Source organism: Sceloporus occidentalis, unplaced genomic scaffold (genome assembly GCF_023333645.1).
Source record: "Sceloporus occidentalis isolate IW3139 unplaced genomic scaffold, rSceOcc1.0.p SCAF_2, whole genome shotgun sequence".
In the NCBI taxonomy this organism is placed as follows: domain Eukaryota; kingdom Metazoa; phylum Chordata; class Lepidosauria; order Squamata; family Phrynosomatidae; genus Sceloporus; species Sceloporus occidentalis.
The window spans coordinates 227,893,387-227,919,173 of record NW_028316982.1 but is presented as its reverse complement, the minus strand read 5'-3'; the positions used below and the strand labels follow the sequence as shown (position 1 = coordinate 227,919,173).

The window sequence follows — 25,787 nt, the reverse complement described above, 5'->3', positions numbered from 1 at the left end:
GGTGCCTCACATGAAACAAATCATGGGATTCTGTAGGATGGAGCCATGGCAGTTAAAGTGCTATCAAACTGCAATATTTCTACAGTATAGATACACCCTTAGTATAGTCCCATTCAGAGTTGTCATGTTAGCACCATTCCTTTCAGGAAATCGTGGGTCGCCATGTTACCTGGTTAGCCACATTTTACCCAATTGTGAGTCGCCATGTTACCTGGTTGCCCATTTCCACAATCAGCTGGCCCAGAAGTAATTCTTCTCCTAGGGCTCAACACTTGCCTGTTGTATCCCAGCCATGATCAAGTTTGGGCCCTGAAATCCCAGGAAATGGAAAACTGCAGATCCAGCAATGTCACATGCAAAAATTAAACAAATTACCTCCTCCAGCGCTACTCAGCTTTGTGATGAAGGAAGACCACACAACCTTGGAGAGGCTATAGCAATTTGCTTTTTCCTGAATCTAAAGGAAAAGGAGAAGTTCCACCTTCTCTTCTCCTCTCCTCCATGCTGAGTCAATTGAGTCCAAACTACTTTGCACTTTGAACTCAGTTTGCAGCAAGTGAATTAAGTTCAAAACAAAGAGGGAAAACATGAAGAGGAGGAGGAGGAGAGAGGATAATATTGGCGTGGTACAAACCACCAGAAAAGGGCGGCCTGCCGGCGGCCTAATTTCCTCCAGAGGGAAACCGCAGCTGCTAAACCATGCAGCTTCCCTCCAGAAGCAAAAGAACCCAGGAAAACTGGGTTCTTTTCCGGCTGCCATTGTTACGTCGCGAATGCGCCAATGGTGCACTTGTGACGTAACTGGCACAGTGCGACATGCAGACGCTATGCGTCTGTTACATCACAATGGCAGCACCCGTGTACATGGGGCACCACCATTGTAGCGCCACCAGTACGTTCTAGGATTAGAGATCATGTGGTTGCCGCGTGGTCCCTAACCCTAGTTGCATCACCGCCACACCACAAAGGGCCTGTCTGTCCTGGGCCATAGTTTTTATTTGTCTGTGTGATAATGTCCCTTACAAAACATCTAACAAAACAATGTATCTAGTACAATATGTCATGTGTTGGTAACAAAATTACAATTGCATTAGACGCAGGATGAAAATCAAAAAGCAAACAAAGGGTTACTGGATAAAATATTGAGCCAACAATAATAATCTCAACTACAACAACTGATCTCCTTTTCAATCCACTGCTATGTCTTCAAGAAGTTGCAGTGGTACTTTTGCGCTGCTACTGCAAAGGTGGCAATCTTGTGATGGATTTAAAATGATCAGCCAATACGTCACAAATAATATTAGAAAACGACCAACCCACCTTCACTCTCTGGAGATCTCCCATGAAATGTGTCCCAGGAGTCACTAGACACGGGGGCAGTACAATAAATAGTGAACTAGGATTGAAAACATGCTGCAGAAATAATCTATCTTGACACCACTTTAACTGCGTTGGCTCAATTCTAGGGAAGCCTGGGAACCGTAGTTTTGTAAGACCCTTAGCCTTCTCTGACAGAGAGCTCTTGTGCCACAATAAACTACAATTCCCAGGATTCTCCAGCATTGAGCCAGGGCAGTTAAAGCAATCTCAAACTGGATTATTTCTGCAGTGTGTTTTGGACCAAGGTCTTCCATTCCCTCACGACCATAGCTACATAATTGTTGTGTATAAAGGTTCCCTTTATACCCTCTCTCCAGATGAGTGGATAGCACTGTTTGAAAATGGAAAGCATTAAAAGCTTTTCTGAGAACAACAAAGGTTAGATCTCAAAAATACTGTTGAAAGTATTGTTCTATCTTTAGAAGGCTACACCATGGGAAAAACACTTGCCGTTGGCTAGCATGCAGATTTTCATAAGAATAAAGGTCAAAGTTTCTAGCTCTAATAAAATATTTATTCATATAGATTCTAGAAGTCTGAACATCCTCAAAATAAGATTGGGACAGTGAAGTCCAATTATGGGCCCATCTGGAAGAGAGATAAGCCAGGACATTTTAAAAGCAGCTGAAAATGTGGGATGACAGAGAACTATCCCTGCCCAATGATAACAGTTAGAGGGTATGCCGCAGCAATTACATTCTGTTACTTTATTTACACCCAGCCACTTCTGCAGAGGGGAAAGTAAAGGAAGCTTACTAAATAAAACAAATGACATATAAAAACACATGTGGCTAAAAAATGCAAAACGTTATGACTGAAATAGTATTAAACTGCCCATAAAATTAAAACAATTTAAAGCATTGATTTGAAGCAAAGAATAAAAACAGTTGAACACTAAAGCAATCAGCCTACAAAGCTTGCTGGAATAGAAAAGTCTTCACCAGATGATGAAAGAACAGCAAAGTGAGAGCCAGCCTAGCCTCCTTAGAAAGGGAATTCCCGAATTTGTGAGCAGTCATGCCAAAAGCCCTCCCACAAGTTCTCTCAAACATGTCTGAGAAAATGGTGGGATCAAAAGAAGGCCTTAGAGCCTTAGAAGATAGGGTCCCAAGATGTATAAGGCTTTATAGGTCATAACCAGCACTTTGAATTATGTTCTGAAGTCCATGGAGTGTTTGTAAGAAAGGTGTTGTAACCAGCCCCTTGACTGGTTTTTAAGTATCTGGCTGCAGCGTTCTGAGCCAGCTGAAGTTAAATAGCAAGAAGTACAAAACAGAAACTTTGGAACTACACAAGACAATGGTCAGGGAGTCAAACAGGAGTCCCACTGCACCACCTTCTGGGCTCACCTCTCCGGAAAGGGTCACTGAATATCAGTGCCTCCAAGTCTCATTCTATTGGGGTTATTAAAATCTACTGAGGGATCCAGCAGAATTAGCAGGGCCACACTCCCACTATCCAGTTCCTGACAAAAGTCATCCAACAAAGCAAACAAAGCTATTTTCATCCCATAACCAAGCCTGAAGCCAGACTGAAATGGATCTAGATGACCTATCTAATCCAAGAACTCCTGGAGCTAGGAGGCCTCCACATATTCCAGTTAAGTCCCAATACTTTGCTCAGGAATAGCTGGTAATTATTTAACTGAGTGGGACGCAGAGTGGCCATTTTTAAAACAAGGTCTTACAATTGCTTCCTTTAGGCATGTTGAAACCCTGCCTTCCTGGAGAGAGGCATTGATAACCCACAATACCCACTCTGCCAGTCCCTCTTGGCTTTTTGGTTAAGCCTGGGAGGGCAAGGATCTAACACACATGCCACAGCTTCCACCTCTTCCAAGGATCCTCTCCAAATCCTTGGGATGCACAAATGGAAAATTAACATTGAACAACCAAGAGCCAATGTCATATCCACTGGGCCTAGATTCACTATAGCATCCAAGTTAGAATGGCTCTGGGCAATTTTATCTGCCAAATGTTTAACAAATTGTTCACTGCAGACTATTGAGTAGTCTAGATTCTGCTCATAGGCCAGGATATAAGAGATCTCTAAATATTAGAAACAGCTCCACTGGGTGGCTCTTTAAAAACATGATGCTATCAGAGATTTTATTTTATTTTTTGCAGCAACCAATGCCACAAAATAAGCTTCCAAATAGGCTGTGGTCTGTGTTCAGTCAGGCTCACTCTGAGTTTTCCACCATCATCACTCTAGTAGCAGTCTCACTTATTTTGTTGCTGCTATCTCCCTAGAGAACCAGGAAGCTTCTTTGGGAGTTATTGTGTCCACCACTCTTGTCATTTCCCCATTCCTGAGGTCGACCAGAGCTTTGACACAATCACTTGTCAAGGCAAAAGGAAAGTCCCCAAGAGCCATCAGGAAACTTTGAATCACGGTTCTGTGGCAGACCATCTCAATCAGCTCCCCATATCTGTAAAAGCTCTGAGTTCCTTGCATCTAAATTAAACCTTGTAGTGAACTGAGACTGATGATGGAATTATGGAAAGCTTCTCCACACCAAGATCACCATCATTCCCAACCAGGACAGAAAATAAGGTCCAGAGTGTGGCCAACTGCATGAGTGGCCCCGATACCTCTTGGAACAGACCCTTAGTTGTCATGGTGGCCATATCTTTGAGGCACTCCTAACAGAGCAATCTTAGCATGGATATTGATGTCTCCAAGTACCACAAGTGGAGAGAACACCAGAAAAACATTAGGTGAAGAAGGGAGAATGTTAAGCAGCAGGGGGTTGACATACTAGCAGAATCCCTTATTTGTCCCAGCCGCTCAAAATCAGGTGTGTACACTCAAACTCAGCAGACAGCAGCATACTTGTTCAGGTGGATGGACTGATAACAAACATGGCCTCTCCACAGAGTATCTTGGTGGGAAAAACTGAGAGAGATTACCCTCCAATACACACACCAGTCACATCCAAACCAATCTCTGTCGTGCAAGCCAAGCTGGCATGGATAAAGTTCTGGATAGAGTTGCTTTATCGTTCCATGACCTGGCACTGCCAGCAATACTTTTAGCCCAGGACTGAACCTCACTTGCTGTACCTCCCTTCTTTGACCTATACCATTGAAGTAGATGTTCCATGAACAAGCTATTCACTGTAATTCCAGCCAGCACGCTAAAATCTGACAATCCTAGCCAGTACAAAAAGTGTTGAACTAGAACACTTGGTACAAATCTTAATTTAGCACCAAATGCAATATATGGCTTCAAGAAAATTAATTAGTTTTTATTTTATTCATCTATAACATTGGAATAAATGTAATCCATGGGAGTAATTCCGGGATGGGGGTTATTCAGAGCCAGGCAATATATTTCTTGGACAGAAATCGTCACACTTCCTAATATGTTCCCATAGTTTACTGCTTTTTTTAATTGTCCAGGGTAACCAATGATTTGGCTGTTGTAACATAAGCATTAATAACTCATGGAGCCCTGGGTCTCACAGTCTCAACCGTGAATAAACCTTGCGGAGATGTATGCAGCAAAGCCAGGCATGGCCATTGGAGAATTTTTTAGGTAAGATTCATTTATCAGGCCGATAATCTGCAATGGTTCAGCTAACATTGTTATTGTTTATTTTGAAATAGTCCAAATAATGGTCCAGATTAATAATAGGGATAAGCAAAGTAACACTTGAGAAGAATTTTGTGCATATAAGATGCATTAAGTATAACTGGAAACTTGTCCTGATTGAGGTAATTAAGATTTATTATTAGGAACAGTTAAGATTAAATTGGAAAAAAATGCAGTATAAACAGTTGATGTTAATAGGTAACTAGTGACAGGAGCATTGCTAGATGTGTCTCTGCTGAACTCCTCTTCAGTGACCAGGGAATAGCTATCTTGTTAGGGGCTGCCACATTGGAAGAGGCCGATTTGGAGAGATTATGGTCATTTTGCAGTCAGACCTGCATTCTGTAGTGACCTCAAAACTGGATTATGAAAGCATAAATTGAATTTAAGTCATTATAACACACTAACGGGATTCCAGACATAAGGCATACCTCTGGGGAAATACCAGCAGAATTTAGGCCATTGTCTTGAGAACCCAAGAGTCTTTATGGATCAGGTTTTTGGCTACCCCGAAAGAAAGATTTCCAGGTTCTACCAGGAACTTACCCACTTGCTCTACACAGAAAATTGGGAGAACAAATATTATGCCCTCCCACCCACCCATTGTTGTGCCACCTAATTCCCCAGCCATGTTCTTTTTTCTACAAAAGCACAAAAGTTACTGAACTTTAGTCAAAAAAGAAGCTAGCAATGGCTGTTGCCTGTCTAGCTGTTCAATCACCAGTGCCTGACAGTGCAATAGCTTCTAGCAGATTGAGACTGTGCCACACAAGTAAAGGCTTCCTGAGGTCTTCCCTGAAATTTCATGAGATTTTGACAGATCTCAAAAAAGTTTGGGTAAGGCGTGGGAGGCCTGTATATAAGGGCTCTTCCCAAGCATCCTGGTGTCTGGCTGTAGGTGGATTCTGCTAGGTTGAGTGCTTCAACTGCTGGCCTGCCTAGTCAGGTGCTGATGAAGATGGAAGTGGAACCCCAGATCTTTAAAATATTATGTGATGCTCCTGCTTACAGAGCTGAGAAATTAGTCTCTACAAAGTTAGTATCAGGCTGTACTATGTTGGTCTAAACACAGGCAGCCACTGGAGGTGTGGAAGGTCAATTTTCCCCTACAGCAGCCCACACAGCACCATTTTTGTCAAAAATCACAACCATTTCTTGGTTCCTTGCGTGATTGCAGTTGTTGTTTTGTTGTTATATGCTTTCAAGTTGAATCTAACCTACAGAAACCCTATCATAGGCTTTCCTGGCAAGCTTTGTTCAGAGGACCTTTGTCACTGCATTCCTTTTAGGCTGAAAGAGTTTAACTTGCCCAAGGCCAACCAGTGGATTTCCATGGCTGAGCGGGGATTCAAATCCTGATCTCCTCTTCCAACACTCAAACAATTATGTAGTTTGCATTTGACCTCCTATGACCACTCTCAGCTGGTTATAGGGCATCAAACACAATACACAATTGATCTCAAAAATATTAGTTTATTGCTTGGAGCAAAAAAATCACAAGAAATTAAAAATGAGGGGGTTCACCACTTTTACAGGGTTGAGGAAAGTCAGAAAAATGGCTGTTAGAGCTAAATTCAGCCCATTCCTGCCCCTAATATAAAAGGTCTCCTTACCTGTTCTACACTTTGGCCTTTGGTGACATACTCATTCCCAACTTTCACTCTAGGATGCACCAAACCCTTGATCATATCGGAAGAGTTAACACCCATCAAGTAAGCAGCTTTGTCAGCACCTGCAAGAGAGATAAAGATAAGATAAAGATAAGATGATCTGCAATTGGATAATTTATAATTTATACTTACCTTTACTAGATCCAAAATGCACAACATAAAACAAAATAATAAAATGCAATAACACTGTAATGCCTTTATAGTCCCAACAAATAAACCTTAGATCTTCACATCACAGATACTTCCTAAAATCATTTTATGTTTGTCTCACCTCCACTGTTTATATTAGAAAGTTTATCCATTTCAGTGGTTTGACATTTGTTTACCCCCTAGAGAATAATCTTGGCTCTATGCAGAAGTGTCAGAACCCCTGCTTGGAGAGTGTATGATCCTAGTCACATGGAAATGATAGGCCATGTGGAAATAAAGACAAGAGAATAAAGTCTGTCCAAGATGACTGAGGAAGAGTTGAAGTAGCTATAGTACAAAGTGTATGGGATTTTCATGCTCCAGATAAGATTGTAGAAAAACTGGTAAATCTACATCAAATAAGTATGATCCATAGCATTTTTAGTATAATAAACACATGTACTTTACTTAGCAATGCTTGCAACAGCATTGTGAGATAATGCAAGAGCAGGGGTATACCAAAAAAGGAAGGAGAATTTTAAATATTTTTCTTTGTAGGGGATATGGCCAGCATAACATCAAGGGCCAGGAACAAAATCAACTGAATTAAAATTTTATAAAAGGACAGAATTTCAACTTCATTAGAGGAAAAAAAGATCAGGAGGTACATAGCAGTATTATAACAGTTTACTTTAGATGCTATTCTAGACAGTAGGACAGTTTTAAGAAAAGGTAAGGCTATTTTAACAAATGGGTTTGGGTTGATCTCAATTATTTCTTACTTGGGCTATGCTCCATATCAACCTGTCCATGTATTAAGATTATCAGGGGAAGTCACAGTTTGTGCCTGTCACTAATTTGTGCCAGTCTTTCACCATGCACCTGTGCAGTCTTATACTTACTCACAAGGTGTCTCCAGAAAAGAAAGCACAGATAACATTATCTTCTATGTTTTCCAACTTCTTCCATATTTGTATTATACCACAAAAAATCCATTAAGGAAGGGAAAACAGAATAACTGCACAATGTGTTTTGACTGGTAGTGCTGGCAGTTGTCTTCCTGAAAGCACTCACAGAAACATTTAGCAGTGTGAAGTAAATAAAAAGTGGCACCCCCAGTTCCCTATAAAGGCATTTTTCCTAATGAGTTTCACTCACATCACTCACATGCCACTGACAGAAAGGAAAGCACGTAACCTCATTTTGTGATTTAGGGCTACCTCACACATGAAAATGCCTATCTGATATTTGTGTAGGATCTGTCTAGCATTTGTGAAGCATCTACATGGTAGATGTTGTTAATAAATCCTTACAGTAAGTGTGAGCATTCCATTTGGAAAAAAGACAAGATGGCATCCTCTATATTCTACATGAATTTGCAGTTGAATCATGCTTCAATGCTGGCAACAGAATAGTATCTTCCACCACTTCTGAACACAGTAGACTGATTTAAGGGTCATAGAACAGGCTGTGTGACAGCGCTCGACTAGATCGAGGACTCTGGAGAAATGAGTCCCCAGAGTCTGGTAGCTGCCACCTGAGGCAGCTGCCTCACTCTGCTTAGGACCAGTTTTGCATTTGAGAGTAATTCATTTTGTGTGCAGACAATCAATACAGTCTAGGCCACCAAGCCAAGCATCCCACCAAAGTCGCAATAAATCTGCTTCTGCTGCTGGCCTGAGGCTATCAAAATGGAGACATGTGAATGGGTGTTGTTAACCTTAATCTTAAACCTCATAGACTCCATATAAGGTTTTGGGGTTTTTTTGGATCATAAACTCCACAAACCATTTTTACCATGTTATCTAAGTCTGAGAAAGTGTGTGAAAAGGATTAATGCACATTACATTGATACTGGTGTGATGAACAATTGATACATTGATACTGGTGTGATGAACAATTCCACTCTCTCGCTGGTCCACACATTGAGATATCATCCAGAGAAATCTGTGGTGTAGGATTATTGGATATGATTGTGTCAATAGGATTGGTTTCTATTAGGCTGGTCCACAACATTTTGTGTGAGGCAAATTTGCAACACCCCAGATGTGTCCAATATGTATGAGGAAGCCAACGGAACCAACTGCTAATATTCCTGCAGCACTACTAAGGAGAAAGTGTTCTCCGCCACATCTAAGGAATTATTTTAGTTTAAGGACCTCAGGTCAAGCCACATAACATATACAACCATGTCTTTCAACAGATAAAACTAAACACAAAGGAAGCATCACCTGCAGGTTTACATTTTAATATAATACAGATAAAATCTTGGTGAACAGATAGGGAAACACTTACTTTCAGTGCCATCAGCCTCTGCTTGCTCCTCCCTGGGCCTCTGTTTAAATTTCATGTTTCCAAAGTGCATAATGGCACCTGTGAGCTTGTAGGCACCATATTTTTCTTCCGCAACAAAGCCCAAAATATCCATGGCTTGCTGGGGGGAAAGGAGGGGGGAGAACAGGACATTTTGTCTTTTCTCTCTTTCTGAAACAACATGCAGCTTTATTTTCTGGAGCTCTCTCACTGCATGGCTGGTGTTTGTACTTGTTCGGTATTGATCTTTTGAAACAGAAACTAGTTGAACAAGAAGCCACTATTATTTATTTTCCACCTCTCTTATTTCCCAAATGTATGGCTTGGTTAACGGCACTAAAACCAATTATAATTTTTTTAAAAAAATAAAATGACTGTTGTTTTTCTTTGGGAGACCATGCTACTCCCCTGAAATTTTAGAATAAGCATATCATTATGCACACATTCCTGCAGAAGACTATCATGTGAATTGCTGGTGAACCCCAAGAGAAATGGAAGTGCCAGAGTTGGGAAACAGTTGCCAAGAATATTTCTGTAGATCTCTGTACCATTCACATCTGCAATATGCAGATGCTACCCGGAGAGTGCTTCAGGCCAACCACAGATATTTGAATGAGCAAGGTTATGGTGGTCATATAGAGCTAACATCAAAGCAAACTATTTATTCCTAATGCTTTTTTCTTCATAGCTCCCCTACCCCTCACTTGGTTTATTACAGGGATGGGGAACATGTGATTTCCAGAAGCTGATGGAGTGCACTTTTGTTTGTCCTCCATCATTGTCAATCCTGCCTGGGGGTGATGGGATTTGCCGTCCAGCAACAACTGGAGAGAGACAGAGTGCCCATTTCTGTTTATATAAAGACAATGTGATCATAAACACTGCCTCAGAACAAGACTTCAGATTTTTGAGCACTGATAAATCTGATATTTGAGAACAAAGTCAGTGAGTTTTCTCACAACATCTGTACATGTGGAAAGATTCCACAGTGATTTCCTTGAGCATTCAAAATGTAATGAAAACCTACAGCCTCCAAGACTGTGTCTGTACATCCTTACTGCTCCTATTATGAAATGATGTAATGGAAGAAGAGAATTTAGGCTTAAGGAGAACACCATGCTAAAGCAAGTCTGCATACTAATATAACATTTTCTCTTTTTTTGGATGTTATAGCTTGATAATACAATAATAAATAATAATAAATTTTATTTCTACCCCGCCCTTCCATAAAAATGATCAGGGCGGCTTACAAGATTATAAAAAACAGTACAATACAAGTTAAAAATTCAATAAACAATTAAAACCATTACTACAAAAAACAGGAACAGGAAACAGTAAAATAGGAAATACATATATCAGGGGCAGAAGAAAAATGCAAAAAGTTCCATCGATCCAAGGTCAGAGGGGAAAAAAGGGGGCAGGAAAAATAGACAAACAAATTAAGGTGGGAAGGCCAGCCGGAATAGATATGTTTTCAGCTGTTTTTTAAAAACAGCTAATGAGGCGGCGGAGCGAAGCTCTGCAGGGAGCTTATTCCAAAGTAAAGGGGCAGCAGTAGTAAAAGCCCTCTGTGAGGTCCGAGTAAGATTAGACCTAGGGACCTCCAACAATTTAGTCCCGGATGTTCTGAGTGTGCGGGGTGGATTATATGGGGAGAGGCGGTCCTCCAAGTACCCTGGGCCCAAGCCATTTAGGGCTTTATAGGTCAAAACCAACACCTTGTATTTTGCTCGGAAGCGAATAGGCAGCCAGTGAAGGTCTTTTAAGATAGGTGTTATATGGTCCGACCTGGAGCTACCAGCGACCAATCTGGCTGCCATATTCTGCACCAATTGCAGCTTCCGAGTTTGGTACAAGGGTTGCCCCATGTAGAGCGCGTTGCAGAAATCCAATCGAGAGGTTACCAAAGCATGTACAACAGATTCTAGGTCCTTTCGGTCAAGGTAGGGACGCAGCTGGCGTATCAGCCGAAGCTGATAACAGGCACTCCTGACCGTCGCATCCACCTGAGAAGTCAGCTGGAGCGACGAATCGAGGAGTACTCCCAAGCTGCGCACCGAGTCCTTCAGGGGGAGCGTGACCCCGTTCAGGGCCGGGTGACAGATCTCACCACCAGAAACCGGGGAGCCTAGCACCAGTACTTCCGTTTTCCCTGGATTCACACTGAGATTGTTCTCCCTCATCCAGCCCATTACTGACGCCAAGCAGGCATCTAGAGGAGAGATGCCATCCTTAGTTACTGCATCAGTCGGAGACATAGAGAAAATTATCTGGGTGTCATCAGCGTACTGATAACACCGCGCCCCATGTCTCCGGATGATCTCTCCCAGCGGCTTCATGTAAATGTTGAATAGCATAGGGGACAAAATCGCTCCCTGAGGGACACCAGATGTCAGGGCCCTCCTATCAGAGCGACAGTCCCCCAGCTCCACCATCTGGGACCTACCCGAGAGGTAGGAACGGAACCACTGCAAAGCAGTGCCCCCAATTCCCAACTCCCTCAGGCGTCCCAGAAGGATACCATGGTCGATGGTATCGAAGGCCGCTGAGATGTCCAAGAGCACTAACAGGGACACGCTCCCCCTGTCCATGCCCAGACGGAGATCATCAACTAAGGCGACCATGGCAGTCTCAACTCCATAGCCCGCCCGGAAGCCAGTTTGAAATGGGTCCAGAAAAAATAATACAATGATGTTCAACTACTGGTCTATGCTACGATGAGATTTCTCTGGGCTGAAGATGTACTGGCCATGAATGGCATGCAACATCAAGCCCAGCTGCCTGACTCAATGGGTTGGCCCATTTGCAAGGTGCCGGGGAACTTCAGTTGCTTCCATGGCTCGCTCTGAGCCTGACCCCAGCACCTTGATTTCCCAGGCTGTGCCGGGGCCCATGGATAGCCCAAATTGGCTGGGCTGGGTATAGGGAGGTGGGACATCCAGCCCCGGGGAACTACATTTCCCAGCATGTCCCGGGAACCAGAAATGGGCCAGGATTGGCCCGGGTGCCGGAAGGGGTGGGACTTCTGGATGCAATGACTGCTCAGCTGGGCCTATTTAAGGCCACATGGCCGGTCAGAGTGTCCATTCTGGCTTGGATCTCCCCACCAGGCCACAGTCATGTGGTGTGACTGTGGGCAGCATGGTCATAACTTTCTGGGGGCCGCAACATGGGTCCGGGATCTGGTGGGCATGGCTATTAGTGCTGCGGAGCACTGGTTATTGGGAGTCCCGATAGGATTTGGGAGTGCTGAGATGGAAAAGGAAGTGCCAATGCTGGGCGAACCCCTTATCAGCATCTCCCGGGGACAAGGGGCAAGGAGTGCCGAGGCCCAAATTATGCCCCCTTATCATCCCTGGGCCCAGCTGTGACTGGACAATGGGAGATCATCAATCATCAGTTGGGGTGGTCAATGCCAGATCCTGACCCATGCCTGGGGCCAATCCCACCTGTCAGCTGTAGTTAATAACGTTGTGGCCTTTTTTATTCCACATAAGGTCTCTGTGTGTTTCTTAATTGGGGCTCCCCCTGCTCTGCAATCACTAATCACAGCAATGTCCTTAGCACACATCTAGTACACATTCTCAAATAAAAATGAGTATCTTACATCGGTTGCCATCAGCTCTTCCCCATCATCCAAATTGTCCACTGTAACCACACCTTGTGAGCAGAAGTGGAAGTCATATGGATTAGTTGAGATCAACAGCATATCTGCAAATGGGGAAAAAAAGTTAAAAGAGCTTCTCTTCTTGAGATCTGGTGCATGGATATCTCATGAGTGAAAATGGTGCACAAGTGGAACATGATAGGGAAAGGCTTATGCTAACTTTGCAAGTGTGGTTGGAATATTGTTGGGAGGTGTTTTAAACTCTGCCCATTTAGTTAGGGATGTAGTGTCTAAACTAGAAGTGTGTCAATATTACATAGTTACAGCAGTTTGCTACCACTTTGATTGTAGTGGCTCTGCCCTTTGGAATCTGGGATTTGTAGTTTGTTGAGTGACCTGGAATTCTTTGCTATAGTTATAGTTCAGAAGAATGGAGTAGAGTTCTCTGGCACACAGTTCTATGTATCTCAAGAAATTATATCTCCCAATATTTCATAGGATGGAGGCATGGCAGCTGAAATGGTATTGGACTGGTATAATTATGTAGTGTAGCTAATCAGATCATTTACTGTATAATTCTGCATTTATAAACAAGTCCTATTAGGTTCTCTATTAGGTTCTGTGGGGCTCACTCCCCTCGTAAGTGGGTAGAGGCTTGTAGTCTTGCAATATAAATGCTGAGAAAGATTGACCTCCGAGAGGTTAAAAAAAGAAAAGAAATCACATATTTGCACTGGCTTCTTTTCCTGCAGCTTCCAGTTTTATTCACCAAAAACATGATGAAGAACAACTCTGAAAAAACCTGGCTCCAACTTGTGCTTTTCAGCACCAGCCCTTGTTCTTGCAGAAGTAATACAGCCTCCAGTATTCATTCACTTCTGACACCATAGGATGTTAACAGAGAGCTTGGATTCCAAGCTGAGGTGAAACTGCAAATTAACTTTATTTCTGTACTCAGATAGTCAGGTCTCTCTACATAGTGCTACCTAAGGGACTCTTGTGCTTTCTAGAGCTAACTCCCTAGGCTCACCTGCCTGATGCTCTGTATCTTGGACAATCTGTGAATATAGTGGCATAGGTAGCCCTGGTTCCTGATCCTTCCTCGACCACAACTGATAAAGGACAGTTGCATTGCCTCGGCTGATTATCCTATAAATCCTGAATCTTCTCAAGAGCTCTCATCTTGCAGCTGACCTAATGTTTTGATCCCACATAGAAAAGAAATATAAATTCAAGCATAGAAAAAGTCCATCACCAGCTTAAGAGATTCTACTGTTTAAAATCTAATGATGAATTAATCTGTGGCTATGTTGTTGTTGTTAACTGCCCTTAATTCAACCTCAGCTCACAGGGACCCTGTGGGTGAGACATCTCCAAGACCCACCGCAATGCTTAGATTCTGCAAATTCATGCCTGTGACTCCCCTAATTGAGTCTAACCATCTGCTGTGCAGCCTTCCTCTCTTTCTATAGCTTCTATCTTTCCTAGCATTATTATCTTTTCCCATGAGCCATGCCTTCTCATGATGTGACCAAAGTATGACAGCCTCAGTTTAATCATCTTGGCTCCTAGGGGTATTTCAGGCTTGATTTGTTCAAGGACCCATTTGTTCATCTTTTTGGCTGTCCACGGTATACTCAACACTCTTCTCCACACCACATTTCCACTGAACTGAATTTATTTTTATGTGATTTCTTCACTGTCCAGCTCTCACATCTGTACATAGTGATGGTGAATACATGGGTTTCATGATTCTAACTGTTGTACTCAATTGTATATCTTTGTTCTTTAAGATCTGCCTAATTTAAATCTGTGGCTATGCCTACCAGCAATTCTTGTAGGATTATATAGTTATCTGGTTATAACTGTAATGGTGGAATAATATGTATTTATCTTTCTTGTGCTACTACCCCCTCATTACAGTATGGACTTGAGGGGAGGGTCAGAGCCCTTTTGTGTTTTAGCTAATTAGTTTTGATGTTTGAGGTGCTGCCTGCATGAGCCAAATACAACAGCCTTCCGCCTTGGTGGGGACGACACATGGCCCAATGTCCAGTTCTGGTGAGAGCAGACCAGATGATGGCCAGCCCATTCAACACCAAAACTGGATTTCCCCCCTCTTAGTCCAGATTTTTAAAACAGTTGCTCTAGACCGTCCAGATTTCTCTGTCCCCACACCAAGTGGCTCCATTCCCACACTCAATGCATCCCGTTGAGCCACTCAGCTCATCTGCTGCCACCAGTTGCTTGCTTTGAGGTTAAAATGGGGTGCCTGGCCAAGTGACCTTCGCTGGGCACCTCATTCTGACCTCATAGTGAAGTGACATACTGTGGCGGTGAACATGCCAGTCAGCTCAGCAGGACATGCATGCAATCAGCTGCCCGGTGTCAGAACAGAGGGCTTTGCAATGGGGAAGGTTTGGACCAGGATACCATTCCTATCCCACACTGCAGTAACTTAAAGCTTCAGTTGAACATTTAGAAATACAATTTAGGCATCCAAAGAAAAGGGGGCAGGCAGAATTCACAAGAGAATATGAACACAGCAAATAAAAAGACTTCTAGGCATGAACAAATTTCAACATCTCACTCTCTGCAATGCTAGAAATGTGAGGGCTGAAGGAAAATTCATTGGGGCAGAATTATTATTTGGAGTGGGATAGTGCTGTCATTTTGAACCCCTCCAATAGCTATACCCCTGCTTCTGATGCTAACCAAGCCTAACAGAGGTTAGAATCCAAAACCAGAGAAGATTGGGCATCTTCAGGATGGTGTTGGGCTTCCATAGATGCCACCCTGAGTAACTGCTGAATCCTACTTCAATACTGGAAATGGGGGAGCAACCTCTATCACACCTCAGGACAGCAAAATGGGGTTATAGGGGAGGGGATATAGCACCCACAGCTTTGTTTCCAACACTTGCTGCCTCCCAAGATGTGCTGTCTGAGCCTTCACTTTGCCTAATGGCAGGGATGGCACTGGAAGAGTCCAATTGTCTATAAAGCCACACCTTCTGTGGTGCCCTGGTTGTGGAATACTATCCCCTTAGAGATCCTATTGGCACTTTCTACTAAAGTCTTTGCAGTGTAATTGGTTTCACCTAGATCTGCACATGTTCCTGTCTTTACATAGTCTTGAACTGTTTTAATTGGTTTTAAACTGCCTTGTTTTAACTTATTAATTTGTTTAATATTGGCATGACCTTGATATTACCATTCCATGGTCATGGGACTATATGCTCCAGTGAAGTAAGAGGCTATGTTGTTGGTAGCCCTGCTATTGATAGGGTCTCCCAATTCACACAGACTTTTGCTGAGGAGCCAGCCTAAATGTGCCAAATAGCTACTGGGCAAGTGAAGTGACACTGGTGGCAGACAGCAGCACTGGCACTTTAGCTAACTGTGAATGAGTTAATATTGCAGGGTAGGTGGCTAGCCATGGTAAACAACTCCTGAATACCTTTTACTGTACACCCTATGATGTGACAATCCCAAATGAGCTCCTGGAAATCTTTCATTCATAGGGTCACTGTAAGACAACATCAGTCTTGACAGCAAATAACAACAAATGCTTAAATGATTCTTACTGTTTTAAATTGTCTTAAACTTTTCAAATTCATTTCATTGTACAGTACCTGACTCTGAGAAACCTGGGTATAGGGTGGGATTAACATATTTTAATATATAATAAATAAATAAGATAGACTGATAAAATGTGTTACATCAACAGGAGAAATGTTCAAAGATGAGAACTGTCCTCTACAAATTATTATTGTTAACCATTCCCTTCAACCCACAGGACTACTTGTGAATAACATATTGTAACAGCTGAAGTGGTATTTGAACGGTAGCTTATGCATGCAACAACCTCTGCCAGCATGGGTAGCATGGGAATAAATTCACCATGGAGGGTACATTTTCACAGTACAATATTTGCGTTCAAATCCTGTTAGCACAAAATTACTTTGAAACAGTTCCTCTAATCTGCCTTAATTAGACCACAGCAAAGGCTAACTGGGTTAAGGGTTTAGCAGATGGGCCACTCTGCCTGGATGACAAGAACTCAAATGAGATTATTACTGCTTTTGCCAAGCAGCAATTTAGTGCATGGATAAAGGGATGCCTCACTCTTTTACAAGAAGTAGTACTACATAGCTAGGGGCTTTGGCAATCTGTAGCAACTCAAAATCACAACATAGAAAGCAAAAATGTCCACAGACAAAAAACAAAACAAAATGCTAGCCCTGTATCTTCAGATAATGGCTGAGATCCACCGATAGTTATGTTCTGCTTTTCCTATAATGGATAGCAACATAGCATAATGACTGTGCATTGAAGGCAAATACATTGGCTCTGAACATGTAATAATAATAATAATAATAATAATAATAATAATAATAATAATAATATATTTATATTTCTCACCTCTCCCTATGGATTGAGGCAGGATTACAGCAGAATAAAATTACAATAATGTAGTTCAATGTGTGCACATAATGCACAATGCACATTTGGACACTGCTCTTGGAACATTAAAGAATTACTGCAAGCACAATGTTGGCATATGAGGAACTCCACTTCTACCACTGTCAGTTGGGTACAATTCTTGTACAGAGTCTAAAAGAATCCCTTTTCATATGTAGCACAACTTACATCTGTGTATGTCACAATAGAATTCTGGTCACTAGAGGTTTCAGGTAAAGGATACAGATGAATCACAAACTGGAAGGAAACCCATGTCATCATCTAAACTGCACAATGCTGACTACATCTCCAGTGCCATGTATTAGCCAACCATCGCCTGGCACTCTGAACTCCATGCAGCAGACTCCCAGCCAAGGCACATGAAAGGGTATTTTGTGCTGGATGAAATGCCATCTGCTCCAGAGTTGTCTGACTAGTAAGAGAGCCTATATCTCCAGGTCTCCCAGGCTGCATCCACACTGCAGAAATAATTCAGCTTGATACCACTTCATCTGCCATGGCTCAATGCTATGGAATTCTGGGAACTGTAGTTTGTTGAAGCAACAGAACTATCTGACAGAGAAGGCTAAATGTCTCACAAAGCTACAATTCCCATAATGACATAGCATCGAGCCATAGCAGTTAAAACAGTGCCGAATTGGATTATTTCTGCAGTGTGGATGCATCCCAAGGCAGGGGTCTTTTCCCATCACCTGTTACTCAGTCTTTTTAAAAAGAAATCCCATAGCGGCTACAGATGTTATCACTGCTATTATTTCTTCTTAGACACATTTTTTAAAAAAGACTTGTAGGGTGGCCAGGATTCAAGGTGCTGGCTGAAGTCTTAAGGAGTTGCTTTGCTTCCCCAGATCACCACACAGCAACAAATGCTAGGGCAAGAGACAGTAGAAAAGGAAAATGTTTGACTTGTGTGTAAGATGGTTTTAAAACCAGAGTGGGGAAATCTCAACTCATAAGGCTGCATGCAGTCCCTTTACTCCCCACCTTTGTGGCCCCTGAACCACCATCTCCAATTCCCCAATCTTAAAGAAGTTGGTATGAATTTTAGGCATTTTTTGCCACAAAACCATGCAATGAGCTCTCCAAGCATAAAAGTAAGCAAAAATGCCCCCACTCTTACCCAAACACCCCAGTCGCATACTCACCCTAAATACCTCTATTTCCCTCACCAGTCTCTCTCAAAACCACAAGAGGAAATTGTGTGATTTCACTTTCCATCTCATTTTAAGAAGAACTGGACAGGAAATAAAGGTGTTTGGGATGCAGCTTGCAAGTGGTGAGGTTGGGAAACTGGCCCCCTGGACATCATGTAGTTGCCCATTCCTCTTTTAAAGACTGGGCACATTCCAGTCCATTCCCAGTTGGCTCAAGGGTCTCTGATTCAGTGTGATCACATTTCTACCCAGTGTAATGTGGTGGTTCAGCATCAGAACATCAAAAAGCCAGGAGCGAGAGTGGGCAAGTGCCTGCACCTGGACCCATCATGCCATTTGGAGGAAGGCTAAAAGTGGCATGACAGCATCACAACTCACAGGCATTCTTGTCATAACAGAACAAGGCCTGAACAGGGTGGAATAAACTCAGTAGCAGAGTAGGGAAAAGCCCATCTGTGTCATGGTGCATTATTATTATTATTATTATTATTAACCTTTATTTATGAAGCGCTGTAAATTTACACAGCGCTGTACATACAATCTTTTAGTTAGACGATTCCCTGCCCTCGGGCTTACAATCCCAATTATGGATGTGGGAGGTCAAGACTGCACAGTATTTTTCAAAATTGTAAATAGCGCATATGCTATTTACAATTTTGTCAGCAGTGTGAATGGCAGCAGTTGGATGCATTGTTTCACTTACATAGCTGCCAAAAATGTGGTTTTCCCCAGCCTCAGGATTGCCATCCCATGTTAACTTGCATGTTTCCACAATCAGAAGACCCAGAAGCATTCCATTCCCCCTCTCAACCTTTGTCTGTCTTGCTTCATGACCTCTCAAAGACCCACCTAGTCTCAGATTTAGATTCTGAAATCTTAAGGAATGGGAAACTGAAGATATGGCAACAGACTAAAGGCATCTTACAGTTAAATATGCAAAAGTTAAAAACAATTCCTAACATAAAAAACATCTCCTCACCCAAGATGAATGGCAGGGATAATCAACTGTTAATATTTAAAATACTTAAATATTTAAAGTATTAAATTATTTAAAAACTCAACCTGGGACCAACATCACAACTGAATCTAGGGCCTTCTGCATGCTTTTCCAAGTTAAGTCTTTGTGCAGCTTTCTGGTGTATATATGGAAGGTTATCAAGATTCATAGGTAGATGCTCAGTTCCCATCTGAATTTTGCCATGCTGGATGAGGGGAGTAGGCTGTATTTAGTACCAACACCAAGAGACATGGCATGGCCAAAAGAAAGATTAAGGGGCTGTACAGACCACCCCTTTTTGTGCCATGACCACGATATCACCTTTCCATGGTGCAAAAAGGAGCCGCAAAATGTGGCTCCTTTTTGTGCCACGGAAAAGGCACCACAGCCAACGGCACCACAGCTTTTTGGCGCTCCTTAGGTGCTGCAGCATCTAGACACAGTGCCAGAGGAGCGTCAAGCCATGTCTGTGGTCCTTAATGGCCAGTCTGTATAACATCTAAATCATCATTTAATAATAATAATAATAATAATAATAATAATAATAATAATCAATAGCATTGATCTGAATTGTAACCACTCATTGCAATAAGCTATTGACTGTGCCTTTAAAAAAAATTTTAAAATGTAAAATGACCCAGTTAACCTAAGAGGGTTCTGTAAGTAATCACTTCTTTTCTTCAGGGGTGCTACAATGGATCAGCATGACTGTTCTGCTACATATAATCATATCCAAACATGTACACACTTTTCCTGTTCACCTACAAATCCCATCTCTCAATATCCCTGTAGCATATGTTTTCTTACTCTTACCCTGTAATTCTGCTTTCTTTCCTGATAAGATCTGGTAGAAGATATGGTAGTCTCTTTCACCTGGTTGCTGGAAGATCACTCGGGATTTCTCTAAGAGATCTAGTTGAATAATAAGATATGGTTGAGAAACCAGTCCAAAATGTTTAGACACAATATACTGCTTAAGCAATTGTATATAATTAATTAATTAGCACATCACTTACAGATTTCAATATCAGCAGATGATAATTTGCCTGTGGTTCCAAAATGGATTCTGATAAACTTGCCCTAAAATTTGTACAAAACATAACAAATATTGATCAATTAATTGGGCATATTTTAATCTACCCAATAACATAGGCTATCTGGATAGATTACAAAAAAAGCTAAAAGCATATAATACAAAACAGTGTAACTATTACAAGAAATATACTGTTTTTAAAAAGCTGTAAAGTCTAAAATATAAACAAATACAAACATGAATATGCATACAGATAATTAATATATAACCAAACTGAATTTTGATACAATATGATAATTACTGCGTTTAGATGTTATACTATCAGACTCTGGAAAAGTTACTTTTTTGGATTACAGCTCACTATATTTCCCAGGCTGCTGGGAAATGTCATCAAAAAGAGTAAAGTTTACAAACAATGCTAAAATACAGAGCTCTATTAATGAGCCTATGCGAATCTTGGACTACTGCCTTGCTGCTGAATTACTGCAGTTTGATACTGCTTTAACTGTCATGGTGCCACCCTATGAAATCCTGGGATTTGTAGTTTGTTGTGGCACCAGAATTCTCTCACAGAGAAGGCTAAATATCTCACAAAATTACAAATCCCATAGCATTGAGCCATGGCAGTTAAAGCGGGGTTAAACTGCATTAATTCTGTGGTGTAGATGCAGTGCATCTACACTATAGAAATAATTTGACATCACTTTAACTGCCCTGGCTCCATCCTACAGAATACTGATATTTGTAGTTTTGTACAGCACCAGCACTCTTTGGCAGAAAAGGCAAAAAATCTTGTAAATTTACAAATCCCAGGATTCCATAGGATGGTCCTATATCACTTAAAGTGGTGTCAAACCATTATTCCTACAATATAGATGCACTTGTAGCCTCAGTCTGATAGCATTCCCATTCCCCTCTGCACCTTCAGCACAGGTGGAATTTAAAAGCCTTTACTTCTTTCTCTTAACCATGATTTATCATTTCCTTCAAACTGACAACAGTGATTAATGGTAACTATGGCTTGTCTCAAATACCAGGCTAAAACCAGAAAAGGAGCCCAATATACCACTATTGCAATGCCTTTATAAACATATAGGGTAAACCAAAAATGGCGTACTATACAGTTCTTGTTGCCATTCTTCAAAAGGGATATTCTTGAGCTGAAAAGAGAAGTCAAAATGACCAGGGAGTGGAACAACGCTTCAATGAGAAAGGATTACAAACTTTGGAGCTTCTTTTTTAGAGAGGGAGAGGCTGAGTAAGGAGATGGCTCATAGTAGAGATATAGAAGGTTGTGCCCAGAAGAGTAGCTATGTGGGGAGTGAGGGCATTCCCCCTCAAATAAGGATTCTGCCCTGCCCCAAACATTTCTTGTACTGCACAGAGTGAAACATGGAAAATCACTCACATCTAGAACTCTTTATATCTGCTGTCTTGTCAATCCCTTGGTAACTTCTGTGCCTTTTCTTTGGATGCCTGAACTATATTTCTAAATGCTCACCAGAACTTTTAAACTACTCCAATGCCAGAAACCTGAGGACCAAATCAAAATTTCATTTTTGAAGAGGCCAGATGTCAATTTGGGACGCCTTCATTTTTCCCCCATCCCCGCTTCTCCCCAGCTGTGCATTGCATGGGGAGAGTGATGGTGGTGGTGATCAGTTTAGATCTTTTTAAAAAGAGCATCAGACAAATTCTATCAGTAGCTATTAGTAATGATGGCTAAATATTCCCTTCAGGTTAAAACTATCAGTGGCTATTAGTCATGATGGCTAAATATTACCTCCAGCATCAGAGGCAGTTGCTAGGGAACACACCTCTGGATGCCAGTTGCTAGGGAACATGATCAGAAGGGTGCTATTGGACTTAGATCCTGCTTCTGGGCTTCCCATAGGCACCTGGTTGGTCACTGTGGGAAACAAGATCCTAGACTACATAAGCCTTTAGTTTGATCCAGAAAGGCTCTTATTATGTTTCTCAAATTCATTTCATCTAAAACAAGGAACATCAATAAAGAAGCTCCCCCCTCTGGCTTTACTCATATATTTTTTAAAAGAGACATTATTCTAGCAACAGAATATCTGCCAGGGCCACCTGCAGAATCTTCTTTTTAGAAATGTTTGTGAAATAAAAAAAGAGCAGATGTCTATTTTTGGATGCATTAGATCTGAGCTTGGAAGCTTTCCTTTTGGAGTGAAATTCCCAGAATTCCCCAGACAGCATTGTCAGTTGCTATGCTACTTGGGTGACTCAGGATTGCTATAGTCTTTTTAAAAACCTAACATTTCCAAGCTCTGCTTTAGATGAAATATAGGAGCCCAAGTGTTCTGGCCTATGAATGTTCACCAACCATGCCACGCATTGCATATGGTAAGGGATTGTGAAAGATTGGAGCCCAAGGCATAAGGAAGGCAAAAGATTCTTCCTGTCTTAGTATAGGTGGGTGAGCTAAATGATGCCACTGATGCATTCAAATCAGTTTAAACATACCTTTTAGGAAAACAAGCTTGATCATCCCACAGGTACAAGTATAGATTAAAAATATATATAATCTGCTCACAACAGCTGGTGTAATTTCCAGGTGTCTAGGGATGCTACTGTGTTTGCCGTGCTCCCTGTTAGGTACACAAGCAAGCAATCTGCAGAGACAGCCTGTGGTTTCTGCAGCTTTGTGTCCCACATGCCAGGATTAGAACAACAATTCCCTTCTGTCATCGCCCAACTGCTTGGCTCTCATCACATCCCTTGGGGATTGTTACACATGGCTTGTGTGCTTCACTGACACTGGGCTGTGCTATGTTTTATGAACAGAGGGTGGTACAACAGCACTGCTACAGTCATGCTGCTTTGCACTGCCTATCACCACCCCCACCCAGCCAACATAGATATCCATCGAGCATCTGTTGGGAAGAAGACTGGAACATTTCGCTTATTTGGACTTCACTTGCTTTTCCTGTTGATTTGGATCAGGATGCTCCTTCCTTTTAGACAAACTCGTTGCACGTACGTTTCTCGTTTATGAAACTCCTGTTGCTTACACATTATTGTTGTTGCTGTTATCATCAAACATTTATACCCTGTCTTTTCCCCAAAACTGGGACTCAAGGCAGCTCACAAATTATAATGCAATATAGTTAAAAACAAACAAAAGATCAACATTAAAATGGGATTAACCTGTCAACAACATTTAAAATATACAATTAAAAATGACAAAAAGCAGCTTAGAAGCCCATATAATTTAAAAAGTACTTTAAAACGACTGGACAGTCCTGGCTGTCTCTAGATTTCTCCATATAAGCCTGCCTGGACAGCCTGGCCCTTTCTTTAAAAACCTTCTCAAAAGGTTGTTGCAATTTAAAAGTGTTTGCCTGCTAATGGAATGACAGCGAGGAGGGACCAGTCTAATCTCCAGAGAAAGGAAGCCCAGAAGCAGCCACTACAAAGGCACTATCTCACTTCCCCACCAGCTGTAAAGGTGGTGGGGCCAACATAAACATTTCCAGAGGGTTCCAGAACCCAGACAGGCTCATATGGAGAAATCCTGAGACATCCTGAATTTAAGCTGTCCAATCATTCATAGGTCATAACCAGAACTGTGAACTGTGCCCAGAAACAACCTAGCATCCAGTGGTGCTATTGTGATAGGGGAGCTGTATGTTCCCTGTAACTTACGAAAAGCAGGAATTATTTTACTGTGTAAGCTGAAGTCCATCAATATCTGGAGGGCTAAAAATAGTCCACACACATGGAGAGGGGAGAGGTCATGATGATAACATAGTAAAGGCTCTGTTCACTGCCCATGTGTTTGCTAGACTCTTTCTACATTGGTACAAATATCCACATATGTGCTTAAAAAAAATCCTAACCGCAGGCAGGGTGTGTACAAACAGTCTCAAGAATTAATCTATGATGCAGAAGCCTGTATAGCAGCCAGCATCACATTTAGAATACTCCGAGTGTAGGTGTTTCAATAAGTAATAGCTGAAAGCATCACATACTGAAAATCAGTCTAGTATTCTACTACTAAAAAATGGAGGGGACAGGAGATAGGCTAGAAGCAACAGTCTATAGGGATATTGTTAACATGTCTTATTTAGTCACTGCCTCTACTGTTTTATAAATATAATATTGAAGACAGGCTGGCAACATGCCATAGTAATAAAGGATACTTACAAAACGCGAGGAGTTGTCATTTCTCAGGGTTTTGGCATTCCCAAAGGCTTCTAGAGCTGGATTAGCTTGGATGATTTGATCTTCCAAGGTTCCCTGACAATGACAAAGATTAACATATATTTGGATTATAATTTAGTACTTAACTCACTAAAGGGCTTGAGGCTTTTATGACAGCCAGCATGATATAGTGGTTTGAGTGCTAGAGTGCATCTACACTGTAAAAATAATACAGTTTGGCACCACTTTAAGTGCTGTTGCTCCATTCTATGGAATCCTGGGTTTTGTAGTTTTGTAGCCTTCTCTACCAAAGAGTGTTGGTGCCTCACAAAACTACAAATTCTAGGATTCTGCAGGATGGAGCTATGGCAGTTAAAATGGGGTCAAGTTGATTATTTCTACAGTGTAGATGCACCACTGGGCTAGCACTCTGGGACACCAGGATTCAAAACCCCTCTTAACCTTGGAAACCCACCAGGTGATCTTGAGCGAGTCTCACACTCTAAGCCCAAGAGGAAGGCAATAGTAGACCGCTTCTGAATAAATCCTGCCCACAAGACCCCATGGCAGGGTCCACCATAACTCAGAAATGATTTGAAGGCACACAACAGCAAAAGCAATTTGCAACACCAAAACAATGCAAGATACAAAGCTGCTATGAAAAATGCAATGGCACAAAACCCTCAGATATTCTGGTGGAGGGGGCAGAATGGGGCAGCACATTTGTGCCTTACGCTATATGCCTACAGTGCACAGATGATGAAGTTCATAGCATGGAGATATACCTCTTTGGCTTTATCAAAAAAGAGAACTTTGAGGACAGGAAACTGCACTAAAAGGGTCACTGTGCACCAAATGGCCTGATTAACCAAGGCTGGACTAATTAGCCGAATTGTGCCTACCGTGGTAGTGAGAAGGATCCTTGCCTTTCCTAGTGTGAATTTATTCATGTTAATTCCCTTCAAGTAATTTCTAATTTATGGCAGTCCTAAGGCACGGGGGTTCTTGGCAAGATTTGCTCACAGGGTTTTTTCTTTTGCCTTCCTCTGAGGCTGGGAAAGTGTGGCTTACCCATGGTTATCCAGTGGGTTTCTGTCAGCGATCAAACTCTAGTCTCCAAAGTTGTAATCCAATGTTCAAATCACTATGCTGGCTTTCATACCACACTGGCTCTCTAAACGAAGGCAGCGATTCCTCCCACATGTAAAACACAAAGTGTTCCACCTGGCTAGGTTAATTTGTAGGGCTTTGGA

The 25,787-nt window shown here is 41.9% G+C and overlaps 1 protein-coding gene across 1 annotated transcript in view; it reads right to left on the bottom strand.

Annotated features, from left to right (window-relative positions):
- MYH15 (myosin heavy chain 15) overlaps window positions 1-25,787 on the bottom strand; it is a 117,165-nt gene that overhangs the window by 74,403 nt on the left and 16,975 nt on the right. The window contains exons 8-13 of the mRNA XM_089508158.1: window positions 24,538-24,630; window positions 20,348-20,411; window positions 20,145-20,243; window positions 12,697-12,800; window positions 9,072-9,210; window positions 6,591-6,709 (exon numbers count right to left, since the gene is read on the bottom strand). Coding sequence (XP_089364284.1) covers window positions 6,591-6,709; window positions 9,072-9,210; window positions 12,697-12,800; window positions 20,145-20,243; window positions 20,348-20,411; window positions 24,538-24,630 — 618 coding nt within the window. The remainder of the gene's footprint in view (window positions 1-6,590; window positions 6,710-9,071; window positions 9,211-12,696; window positions 12,801-20,144; window positions 20,244-20,347; window positions 20,412-24,537; window positions 24,631-25,787) is intronic.